The sequence below is a fragment of the Aythya ferina genome (assembly GCF_964211825.1).
Source record: "Aythya ferina genome assembly, chromosome: 1".
Classification (NCBI taxonomy): domain Eukaryota; kingdom Metazoa; phylum Chordata; class Aves; order Anseriformes; family Anatidae; genus Aythya; species Aythya ferina.
The window spans coordinates 183904003-183916710 of record NC_140296.1 but is presented as its reverse complement, the minus strand read 5'-3'; the positions used below and the strand labels follow the sequence as shown (position 1 = coordinate 183916710).

The window sequence follows — 12708 nt, the reverse complement described above, 5'->3', positions numbered from 1 at the left end:
AGAAGCATAGAATATCTTGAGTTGCAAGGAACCCCCAAGGATCACTGAGTCCAAGTCCTGGCTCCACACAGGGTCACCTCAAAATCAGACCCTATCAGCACTCAGTTGAACCCACCATATGACAGCCTCAAAACAAATTTCAATATCTTGCCTGTTACAGAGAGATGTAGGGAATTTCTTGGTTTTGACATCAATTCAATGAGGGCATTCATTGTTTGTTACACAGAAAGTCTGTGTAGAAGGTAGATATGTTTTTGATGAAATATATTTGTTCACACATGAGCATGGACCAATGAATATCTAATAAAAAATTAACATGCTACAACCTGACTGTGACAGGATGACATTTTATATATGCTACATTAACATCATAATCAGGGGCTCTTTAAGCTACAGCACCTCTGAAGGGGCCCCCATCTAAATCTGAATGAAAGTTGCAAGCCAAAATGTTGTCAGTAAAGTCCTTCAATTTCTCCCTCTCTTGCACAAGGGAGACACATGCTGATGGTGGGATCTGTCAGCCTACCTTTGTTTCCCAGCCACTGACCAGCTTTGTTGGGTGAATGAACAAGAGCTGTACAAGAGCAGATCTACCAGACCCATTTTGCTAGCAGAGCAGAAAGCAGCCCCAAAGGGACCAGTGACACGAAGCAGCGAGGCAGAGAAAGCATGAAATTACCTGCTATCTACTGGAGAAGTATTTTCCCTGCTACCTACTGGAGAAGTATTTTGCCTTCACAGGAATGCTGCAAAGTGCCAGCAGAAATCTCCAAGCTCAGGAGCCCCCAACCTAAACACGTATACATTCTGCTGGTTGACTGGTGCTTGTAGCAAAATGAATATTTGACCCAATTACTGGTAAATGCTGAGATTTTCAGTCAAACTACCTTTGAAACTGATGGCACAAAACTACCACTGGAAATACTGATAACACTATAAGTAACAAGACACAGATTAGGCCCTGAAGTACTGAAATACACATTTTTTAAATGTATGCACATAACACTGATACATAATTGGATGTGGATCTGGGGACTGTGCTGCTGCTCATGCAAAATGCCATTTGACTTCAGCAAGACCTGCAGCAAATGGTTTGGGATCCCTGGTCTACAGGAATACTTTTCCTCATCAACATATGTTAAATCATCCAACCCTGGAATAGAGACTCTGGGTCCTTTTTTCAGCTTCTACGTGGATGAATCTTTATACAGGTTTAATCATCCATTTTACACAGATAAATTTTCCACTGTAGCAGCAAAAGTCTTATCTGCTTAAAACATGAGTAAAGGAGCTGGTCAAAAAGGAGCTACCTGAAAAATGTTTAATGTCTGAAGATATTGCAGAGGGCCTGGGACACAAACAAAACAGCATAAACCTATTTAATCAACAATGTCTCTCCCCTTTGTAATAAAAACTTGCTGAAAGAAAATGGAATTCCTAGTGGCACCATTTCTTATTTCCTTGCACTGCCTCAGAAGAGTTTAGTATGCAGTATAAAGCAGAAGAAGCTGCATGGCTCCTAGGAGGAAGACATGAAGCTTTTGTTTTCTTGATCTGCTCAACACAATGTGAGCCCAGTGATCCTTTAGCCTTTGGTCAGGCAACTCACAAAATATTCCTGTCCATCCTTGGTAACATTGGCACATGAACCTCTGCCTCATGGTTTCTATGTTCTCCAGGCTTGGTTTACCAGTTGCCTGCAATCTTGGGCCCCTCCCTGAGTGACGGACTTGAATCTTAAAGTTAGTGGGTGGCAAGTGGAGGTAAGCAGAAGAGGCGCTGTTTTTGCGGATGCATCTTCCATTCTTCTTGCACAGAACTTTGCTACAGAGTTTGGCTGCTGAGGTCACATTAATGACATAATGTCCCAAGGGTCCATCAATATATCGTTTCACAGTTGAACAGCTCTCCTATAGGAAATAAAAGATCATGACACGTTAATCAATAGCTAGCATTACGTCCAAATTTCGTACATTTTAGATACTACTACACAACTGTTCTTGGCTGCAGTAACTTCTTGAGATAAATAAGTTGGATTTACATACTGGAGCAAATGATTGTTTTAAGTGAGATTGCTTCCATGGGTAAGATTAGCAAAATATTAACCTTTACTATTTTCACTGTTAGGGTGCTTGGTAGCAACGTACCGTGTTTGACTGGAGATGTATCGATATGACACTGATCTCTCTGATCGGAGACTAACTTGTTCCTTAAGTGGAGATTTCTGGTAACTGCTGACAAGGAGCAGGGTGTGTGATTAATAGGTTTTAAAGAACATATTGAGTCACTGCTTTGGTCCTGTTTTCTCCAACTCCTTCAGCTTACTGGGAGCTACATCATTCTCAGAAATAAGCACAGAAGTTGCAGCTAGAAAGCTCTAGATGGTTTCCCTACACCTCTGCTGAAGTCAGTGGTGCTTTCACAGAGACTTCAGGAGCAGGACAGCAGATTGCATGAAAAGAGAGAGGGAAGAGAACCAAAGCCCAGCCTGGGTTCAGGATGGAAGGGGGGGGGGAGGGGTCTATCCTGCCATGCCCCCTACAAAACCCCAGTGCAGCATCCTTCCCCCTCCATCACTTCAGGAAGGATTTGTGAATGCTCGAGGAACCTGGGAGGACTAAGTAAGCCATTTCTTTTCTAGCAGCATTCTTTTCTATCTGTCATTTCAACACAAATTCCACTAGTGACCAGAGAAAACTCCCCCTCTAGACCCCATTCCTTCCCTGGGTCTGTACAAACTGCCATAGCTATGAAAAAGAACGCCGTAACAAGCTGTGTTTACATTTGTATGCTATTGCTTCAAAACATGTCTATTTTCTAATCTGGACTCATTATTGCAAGCTGGCAAAAATGGCCTGCTTGAATCAATGTGCTCTGAAGCAATGGGACCTCTCCACCTAACTAAAGCACAGAACGAACAAAACCTTAAAGTATTCCTGAGCCTTCATCCTCAACTGTAAGCTGGTGACAATGATAATGATAGATAGGTACAATGAAGGGTGTGGTGGCAGAGAAAAGGTATTGATGTGATTCCTAAATGCTAATAAACCAATAGGAGCTACCTTTGAGCTGGCATATTGCATACTGCCCCAGAGAACAACTCCAGCTGCTCCCAAAGCTGCACTTTCACCAATGGTGTTGACCAGATCAGTCTGCAAAAGAAGGCCAAAAAAAGTCAGAAAAAAAAAGACATAAACCTAAAATTAAAAATAATAATAATTTTAAAAAGCACTAGGATACAGGCATCATTTTTTTTCCCCTAGAGGAGACAATGATCCTGTAGTATATTCTTCACCGTAAAACAACTGTTTAGATTAGAAAGCTTTTCTGCGTACCTGCAAAGGTTTGCATAGGGTTTTATTCACAAGTGGGACTAGCAAATAAAAAAATCTTTAGAATTTATTCACAAAGGGTCCTCCAACCAAACCAGTGGCATATGAATTGAATGATAGGTTTTATCTACCAGTCTTTGAATGGTTACCATACGCAGACATCATTTTTGGCAAGTGATGTTAAGTATGATCATGTCATTGGACTGCTACTACAGTGCTTAGTTGCAACTGATAGGCTTTACGCAGGTGCCTAACTTGTGCTGCATTAGCCACACCAGTTACAGAGCTGCTGTTCCTACCAGCATGAATACTGCTATTCCAGGAAACACACTGTTGAAACACAAGCTGCTCCCTGTGTTTCTTTATGCCAAATGGGAAGAAAGCACACATTTAATGGCTTAACCAAGTCCACCTTTAGGCCTGTACCAATATGCAGTCAAGTCATCACAATTAGCAGTAATGCAGCTCTGCCGGAACATAGACTGTGTGTAGCACAGGAGTCACTGGTGCCCTGCAGTGACTCATGGAACCATCCATGTATCTTAAAACCATTCCCTGAAACTGTGAATACCATGTCAAGAGAAATGCAATTAAATCTTACAAAGTAGGGAGGAAGCTTCTTCTTCCATCCCCATATTTCAAGGCATGACCAATTACATCTAAAATAATTCCTACCTACAGTAATTGATTACTGAGTAATTTCCAATCACTGTTTGCAAGGAAAGATTCTACAATCTTTCTTGATTTGGTGAGAGAACAAGAAAGAGCAAATTCCTTTAAAACATTACTGGTGGTCTTCAATAGTCTTTCAATCTCTTCTTAAGAGAAAACAGTACAAGAAAACAGCCAAATTATCAGTGTGGTCATGGGACCTTAGAAATACAAACTCAGAGTGGAAGAGCTGTGTTATTATTGCAAATTGGTACTAAATAATTTATTCACTCTTTAAGTGGGCCTGTTGATCTACCAGAGCATAGCAAGGAGTTCCCATTCCTGAAACATGGATGGCCCAAGAGATATAAAAGGAGACATAAACAAATACACTGGAAAAAAAGAGATTCTGCTGAAGAGTTCAAGACTATGACAGACAGTTGTAGTGAGCAGTGGTTCTGAGCCTTAACTGGAGGTCAGACAAAACAGTGCAGGAAAATCTGCAAAATTTGAAAGAGCAGAGCTTGCCCTGGCTCAGAGTGGTATAGCGTATAGTTAGTATTGCCTGAAGATCATGTTGTTGCTGATCATGCAAGCAGTCTTTTAGAGAAAGACATTACTCTTAAAAGTATATAGTCTGGTGATACTTTTGTAAAATTAGAGTACTGTGTGCTGCAGGTGTTATTTTCTAGTGGTTTTCTTCCTACAGGAATTAATCTGTAAAGAATACAAGAAGAGGGAGACAAAAAAAAAAAAAAAAAAAAAAAAAAAAACGTATGTGAATTAAAAGTCAAGATATCAAATGTGAAAAGAATGTGAAATATAGCCTGACCTCTTGGTAATGAGGGCTCCTAAGCATTTATAATCTACAAAGCATTTTATAAAGGCTACCCAGATACAAAGTCTGGATGTTAGCCAAACAATCGTTCAGTGATTTAGCACTAGCACATGAACAAATCAATGAAACCTTTTTGTTCATCCAAAATAAATAATCAATAGACAGTTAGCATTGCTGGATGGACTAAGATCTGAGCAAAACCCAAAATAGAGATTTTGTAAGTAATATACTTTGGGATTTAGGTTGCTTGATCACAAGTCAGTAAATCCAGTTTTGATTCTCTTACTTTCCACAGTTTTCTTTTGTTAATTGTAGAAATAGTTTATATTTTTAAACACAAAAGTGTTTCAGCATTTTGTGTATGATTCATATGGATATAGAATAACAAAATTCAAGAGCATGACCCTTGAAGTTCACCTCCAGATGTGTGAAGTCTATTGGCACAGGTAATTTCACAAATGAAGTTCCAGGAGCACCTACCCTTCCACCTTTGTGCACACCTAGAATCACCACCTTGCCAATGCTGAGAAACCAAGCACTTTTCTCAGACTAAGGCCAAAATGTGGCATTTGATTGGAAAGCACGTTCCCCTGGGGATGCTTGAAGGGCACTCACAACACTGCACAGGTATTAGATGCTGTAGAAATCTGTAGGGATTTCATTTAAACAATCTCCTTCTTCCTTATATTTCTTCTCTCTTATTGTATTCTTTAAAACAAAGGTCAAGCGGTAGAAGTCCTCCCCAGGAGGAAAGAGAATTAGAAAAGCATAAGCTGGATTTTTCTGTCTTCCTCATGCACCTTTTAAGGTGTATCATCTCCAGGTACATGAGGGTTATCTTCACTGTGAGGCTACAGACAACACTTAGATGGGAGCATTTCTCTTTCTGATGCCATTTCACTTTGCACCAATTAAATGAAAGTTCAAAGGAGAGCAAGAGAAGCAAGTGTGAATCTGACTATGTCTTATGATTAATTCAGCTTAATAATTACACAGCTTGCCCACAAGGAAGGAAGGAAGGTTTCTGACTGTCATTTGTCATAGCTATAGGAATAGCTATGTCTTTCACTGAATAACTGATTCACGTTAAGTACCTCAAAAGCATTTAGCACAGAAGGGCTCTTCTTTGAATAATCTATGAACACTAGACAGTATCATCTTTTCCCTTTCTGTCTTATACACTTGTTCTTTTTGGTCTAGTGATTCCCCAACTCTTTCCTGGTGTCTAACAGAGACTGAGAAGGTCCTGGATTCAGTCTCAGCAAGCTGGGAAGAGACCTGGACAGAGAGCTCTTGCTTCAGAGGTCAGTGCTCTGACCACCAGCCAGCCACACGAAGAGATGGGACCACCACCACCCTCCCCTGCTACAAACCTGGTTATAAAATAAAGTTCTTATCCCCCATTATCCCCCATTTGGATATTTGGGGGGGAAAGAGGAGTCATAAATGACTGCCATAACTGCTGAGAGAGGCAAATTGGAGGCAGAGATAGGGAGGTGTCTCCCCGAAGCTCTGAGCAAGGCACACAAAAGAGGCACATGTGTCCATCCTGCAGCCATTCCGCTTTCCGGACTGAAGCTGGTGCTGTTCCTCGCACAACACAGCCTGACATTAGTGGGGCTCACTGGCATGGCTTTTCCATGTGAGTGCAAATAGACAAACAGATGGACTTGTAACGTTTCTTGGCTGCTTCTAATCTTTCTAATCTTCTTCCTCATGAAGAAGAAAACATGCAGGTTTAAAATTATTTTTGTCATAATTTTAAATATGACCATCATGGCATGTGTCTAGGTGGGGAATCGTGTTTCACTCTTTGTATCAGATCCTCATCCATCCATGATGCAGGACTGTCCTGAAGACACAACTTTACAGGTCAGCTTCACTCAGGTATTTCTCCAAATGATAAGCAAGTCAACAAAGCCTCTTTACTTCTCATGCTGGTCCTGATGCTTGTTCTTGTTCAAGCTACTAAAGGCAGTGTGCAACAACCACAGATCCTTAGGATTATGCTGGGCTATCTCCTCGCAGAGAGCTAATTTGGCGCAGAGGAGGAAACTCCAGTTCCTATCAATGCTTCTTCATATTTTGGTCAGCCAAGTCACCATGTTGCCCACTAAAAAAGTAGGAGGTGAGCTGTTTCACTTGAGAGGAAGCAGGACAGTCAGTCCTTGTTACATGTTGAGAAAAGACAAAGAAGTAATCTTTCTTTTAAATTTTGAATGGTGTCAGTTTCAGACATGCTTCTTTTGTATTCAGGAATGGTAGTGCAAGCCTAGCGTGGTTGTAGGCAATGGACTCTGTACACATGCACACCTTGGCATCAGAGACTATCAGGACTATCGGTAGGTGAATGAGAGAAATTGCTATCCATTTTTTCATCATTTGTTGGTTTATTTATAATTCTGTTTTATTCATGACTCCAGTCTTCTAGGCAGGAAGCACAGATGCTACTGTGCAACTCCTCTCTCCCACACCGTTAGGAGTGAATTGTCAAGGCGAAATTTCTAAATGCCCTGCAGATGGCAAATTGCTTGTAGGCATTTCTAGCAAATACAGAAACCTTTCATAATGACTGGGATCCCAAATCACAATTTATAAATTGCTTCCAAGAAAAGAAGCAGGATGAATTTCTCAGATACCTTCTGCACAGCTCACCTGATTTCCAAGTACAGTCAAGGTGAAAGGCATAGCAGACATAGCTACAGCATCAGCTTGGACCTGTGCATTGTGTCTTTCTGAATGTCTGCTAGACCTCTGCCTCTCCCCTAGTGACTCTGGCCCACAACCATTGTTCCTGTTTTCTCCCACTGTAATGTTTACTGTATTTATCATACCGTGTACAGAAGGCATTACACACAAAGCTTGAATGTATCACCTAATATTCCTTTTCAACCACAATGTCACTACTCTTGTCCAACTTAATGGGTCCAGGCAGTGGTTCTCCTGGCCCCATCCCTGTCAGAGCTGAGGTTCCTATTAGCTTGCTATCCCCATTTCTCATCATACTACACTGGCTCCATTTCTTATTGCACTCACACCCACTGTTGCTGGGACTCAGGGGTTTCGTGCCTTGTTTTTAGATTTGGGAGCTTCACTTTGGGGCATGTCATGCATCAAATGAGAAACTCCAGTCCAGTCTAAAATCTAGAAAAAAATCTATTTTAAATATCTTAACATAGAGTAGATGTTTCCCGAAAGATGCTTCTATGTCTATGCATAGATCTTCCCTGGCTGATGGTTTGTAAAGTAATCTTTAAATCATCCAATAAAAAATGGCTGTATGCAATTGAAAAAACTGCCACTGGGTTAAAGAGTATAACTTAGGAGAAACAGCACAGTACCACTGTACTGTTCAGAAAGCAGTTTAAGGTAACTTTATATTTTGAACAAATTTTGAACTCGTGCGTAATTGGTAACAGCATGTTAGTTTTCATAGCTTTCAGTAACATTTGTGGTATTTTTATATCTATCAAGAGACTGGTTTATATTATAAAATAAATTATTACGGCCTGCATTTGTAGATTGTTCATTTGTTTGATGGCCTGTTTTAAGCTCTTCAGTGAAGGCATTCTGGGGGAGCTCCTGCCTGTATTGACCCCAGAGGCTTCTTGTCTTCAAGTGGGATCTGGCTTTCCTGTTTGTACATGATTTCCAAGACACCTAGGACCTGTAGTTTTCACACCACACAGAAAACAGCTGCAAAGAGTCACCTGTTGCTAAAAATGGGGCAGACCAAATTCATGGTTGCTTCAATGTGCCATCAGCTTCTTAAGAGCACCCTGAAAGACTTCTCAGGCTGATGAGGCTCCACAACCCCTGCCCAGCTCCTGGCTGCAACCACACGCAGCTTGTGGCCTACTGGTCTGACCTCTGCTTTTCTCCTTGCCGTCTTGTGTTGGCAGCTCTATATTTATTGCACTTTGTCGCTGGTTGAAGGAATATTGCATGCCTCAAAAACTCAGTTTCTTTCTTAGAAAGATTCCGCAAGATTAGCGCTAAATATTGGATCAAGAAGACATTTGAACCTGTTGTGCCTCTGAAAAGCAAAATGGCCAATGCTCATCATGCAGGAATTTTTCCAGTCCAGACCAGTTTACTTGACTGGTTTATTTCTGTCCTGAATGAATTTCCACTTGGATAATGGAACAAAAAAGCCCTCAGGTTCCTTTCTTATGAAATTTTATCTTTCTATTATCCTAATAAGTTTTAAGCTTCACAAAAATTTGTCAAATTCATTTCACAAGCTGTCCTGAAGAATTAAAATATCAGAATGAGTTACTTCCTTAAGGGAATGATTTCTTTGTACTTGCTTTCTAAATTAGCCTAATTAAAAACATACAATGTTATCCTACAAAAATATACGAAAACACTGCAGGATTAACTATTGAAAGGTGTGGCATTTTGTATGGTGACTACAGCTCTTTCTTATGGAGTGGTATATTTTCATTAAATATGAAAAACTTACATAAATGCTTTTATATAAGGAAAACTTCTAGAAAGTACCTTTTCTAAAAGGCTGTTTCTAATCTCTACATTTCTAAAGAAGTCTGTCTGCTTACCTCTGTTAAAACATGAAAAGTATAGGCGTAAAACGGTCTGGAATAAACAAAAACTGGCAAAACATAGTCTTTTCTAGCAATTGAGGCAATACGTATTGCCTCCTTAACCCGAAAGTGAACAAATTTTAGTGCGTTTGGACTTGACTTCAGTACATAATCCAGGTATATCGAGGGGTAGAGAGCAGTACTTTCTTTCCACAGCCACAGCAGGAGATCATTGCGGGAAGACTCAATGGCTGGGCATTTCCCTGTGTATGTTTGTGGGTGCTCTTTGTAATCATAATTGTAGCAGTCTGGGTAAAGATAGTAACCCCACAAACCATTTGGCCTCATGTGTTCAGCCAGAAGGATGGTGTTGTTCATGAAACTCTTGCCAGCATTTTCAAATTCCTCTTTAGCGACTTTCCTAATTTTGTCCTCTGACCACTGAGGATGCTGTCGCCTTACCATCTCAAGAGATTTATTTCTGTAAATGCTTTTACTGCCCCAGTTCCTGTCCCACTGGGGTCTCCAGTTTTCCCAGTCAATGACTGCAAGTCCCTGAAATTTCTTCAGAGGTATGCAATAGTCAATGTCAGACTTTGCTTTATTAAGGTGCTTGATAATACTTTCATTTTGGGGCACCCCCCCGTTCACAGGATCTCCGTTATCAGAGTAGTACGGATAGTATCCCAAGTGAGTGTGGTAGAAGATTGTCACGTTTGATCCACTCAGAGTCTCATTGGTGTTGGATGCGATGTCAAAAATGCTGAGATCCAGGTCCACCTTGTAGCGCAGCCTGCACTGCTCGGTGGGCGCATTCCACACCACGATGAAGGGCTTGTGCAGCAGCAGGGGGGCCTGCGCCTGCTTCTGTGGCTGAGCACCAGCCACTGCAAGAAGTGCTGTGACTGCCAGCCATTTGATCCAAAGATCCATGCTGTGCTGTTTTCTGGGGAATTGTTATGGTGTGTCCCTGAATACAAAAATGAGAGAGGACATTTTATGTCAGTAGCCACCCTGGAGACAGATGGGTCTTTGGGTTTGATTTGCTTTTGTTAATGTCATACTTGGTGCAAACAGAGGAAAATGCAAAACTGTGTCTTGGAAAAATGAAGACTAATTTCAAATGCTTTGAAAGATTTTTTGATAGATTTTACTTTCTGGAAGTGTGTTCTCATGCTTGGCTTTTCTTGTTTTCCTCTTCACTCAGGCACCCAACACACTCAATTCAGACCTTTCCTTAACACTTATTTGTTACAAGAAATTAGTCAATAAGAGAGTAACTTAAAACAACAGTATAGAAAAGATTGTGTTGCTCATTTCAAATTTCAGTTTTGAAGTAAGTATTTTTACAGCTAGTCTGACTTGCTTAGAGCATCATCACAATGGGGTTGAGGCCTTCCTTATTATTTGTATATGCTATTGGTCACATTAAGGGTAATTTAAACAAAAGATAGACACATCTACATCACATGGATTAACCAAGAGATTTCAGAAATGCTGCAATTTTCAGCACATCTGAAAAACAGTATATTGTTACCTACCCCTGAGTTAGCTTTTATTTCCTAAATGAATGGATGCCAGAACAATAATCAATCTGCAGTCTAGAAGGGTGAAGCTATTGATGGCTTAAAGGCTTAAGCTAGTTATTATACTGAAAGTAAATTAAATATCAATATGTGAAAGAAAATAAATTATGTCAAGCAGATCTGAACTAGCCAGAAAAGTATGCTACAGCTTGGGAAAAAAAAAAATTAAAAAGGGGAACTAGTGTGTAGAAGTGGGGGCTTATTAATATTTATTTTTCCTTTCAGCATTTGTTGTTTCCTATGGCTGTAAAGCACGGTAGTTTAGGGACTATCTGTACTCTGAGAACTGTCAGTGCTGCAGGGCTGCTGGTACCCAAGGCACCCACATCCACACTTGGCACACCATGGAGCAGATGTTCACGAACTGCTCACAGCTGGCTGCTCCAGAACCTGCCCCTGCTCCTCTCTTCCCCAAGAGGCACAGCCCAGCTCTGTGTTGGGTTTGTGATCCAGGTTCCTTTGTGCAGTACATATTATCTTTACTGATGGCCAAACACTTCATGGTTGGGTCCAGCTGATACATCAGCTTCAATCCAGAGATCGTAAAAATGGCTTCCCCATATGAACATTACTGAATCTATACTACAGTGTGGTTCATCCTCTCAGTTATCATCTGTCGTTCACCTGTTTATCCATTGTCTTCACATTAAATACAATCAAGATGCAATCACTGTCTACATTGCGGGTTCAATTCATGTGTTAGCCTTATGAGTTTGAAATGACTTGAACCTGGATATTTCCGTATTTTCATGTTCATTTTTAATGTCTTCTTTCCTTGACTGTAAACTCGGACCCCCAGTTATCCCACTGTAATTAGCCTGGTTTCACCCGCCCCTACTATTTTCTCACTCAGTTATAATCAGTTAATCATTTAACTCCTAGATAATGAGCACTCTTCATAACTACCAATCCTTTAATAAACCATTAGGTCACAGCTGAGGAATCTAGGTTTCTTGCTTTCCGAACCACCACTTGAAATTTCCATATTAACAAATGTACCACCCTAAATGCCAGATTTGGTTGTATTCCTTGGATATTGACTTTTAATCTGTAGTGGGACACCAAATCTACAGGAAAGCTGCAAGTACCCTATCCAAGTCTGCCAGAAGACTTATTAAAGAAAAAAACTTTTTTCCATTTTCTGAAAAATTGTTGGCTCTCAGAAGAGATATAATACAGGACTTCTCTCCCTGTTATCTGTTCTTTCTTCCCAATTCTATCCTCCACATTTCATACTTCTTTTTCTATATGCCACTCCTCTCCTGATATTCTGCTGTTCTCTTAGTTCTCTAATTTGTCCTTTCACCTCCTACAAAACAACCTGTCTCTCCTCTGTCCCTGCCCTTGAGTTTTTCCATCCTTATTCCCAGAAAGGGATTGAGTTCCTCTGCCCAGTGCTCAAGAGCACCTTCATAAGGGGTGGACAAAGGCAATTTACATTGTGATAGCTCGAGGCAGCACACAAAGAGCAGGACTGCAATAAGCCACAACACAGTTCTCAGGAGCAAACTCTCATTAGCAAGCCTGAGATTTACACTTCCTTTATTTCCTCACTCAGTCTCCAGCTGATGGCTTTGCATGCCTAAGTACAGATTTAGCACCCAAGTTTTAAAACTTTGCTCACAATCCTTTAGATCCTATTAATGATAATGTCCTTGAGTGAAACTGGCCATTGCTACAGGCCTTCAAGCTGGTAGGATGTACAAGTGTACCTGTTGAGAAAGGGTGTCAGGTTGTTTTCACTCCACTGAGCTGCT

The 12708-nt window shown here is 40.7% G+C and overlaps 1 protein-coding gene across 1 annotated transcript; it reads right to left on the bottom strand.

Annotated features, from left to right (window-relative positions):
- Nucleotides 1-247: 247 nt before the first annotated feature.
- LOC311439939 (hyaluronidase-1-like) lies at nt 248-10298 on the bottom strand (the record flags this gene model as incomplete). The annotated part of the gene is made up of 3 exons (XM_084526261.1): nt 248-1910; nt 3063-3152; nt 9381-10298. The coding sequence occupies 3 exons, from the start codon at nt 10296-10298 to the stop codon at nt 1482-1484; spliced, it is 1437 nt and encodes a 478-aa protein (XP_084382387.1). The 3' UTR covers nt 248-1481.
- Between the last annotated feature and the right edge of the window lie 2410 nt (nt 10299-12708).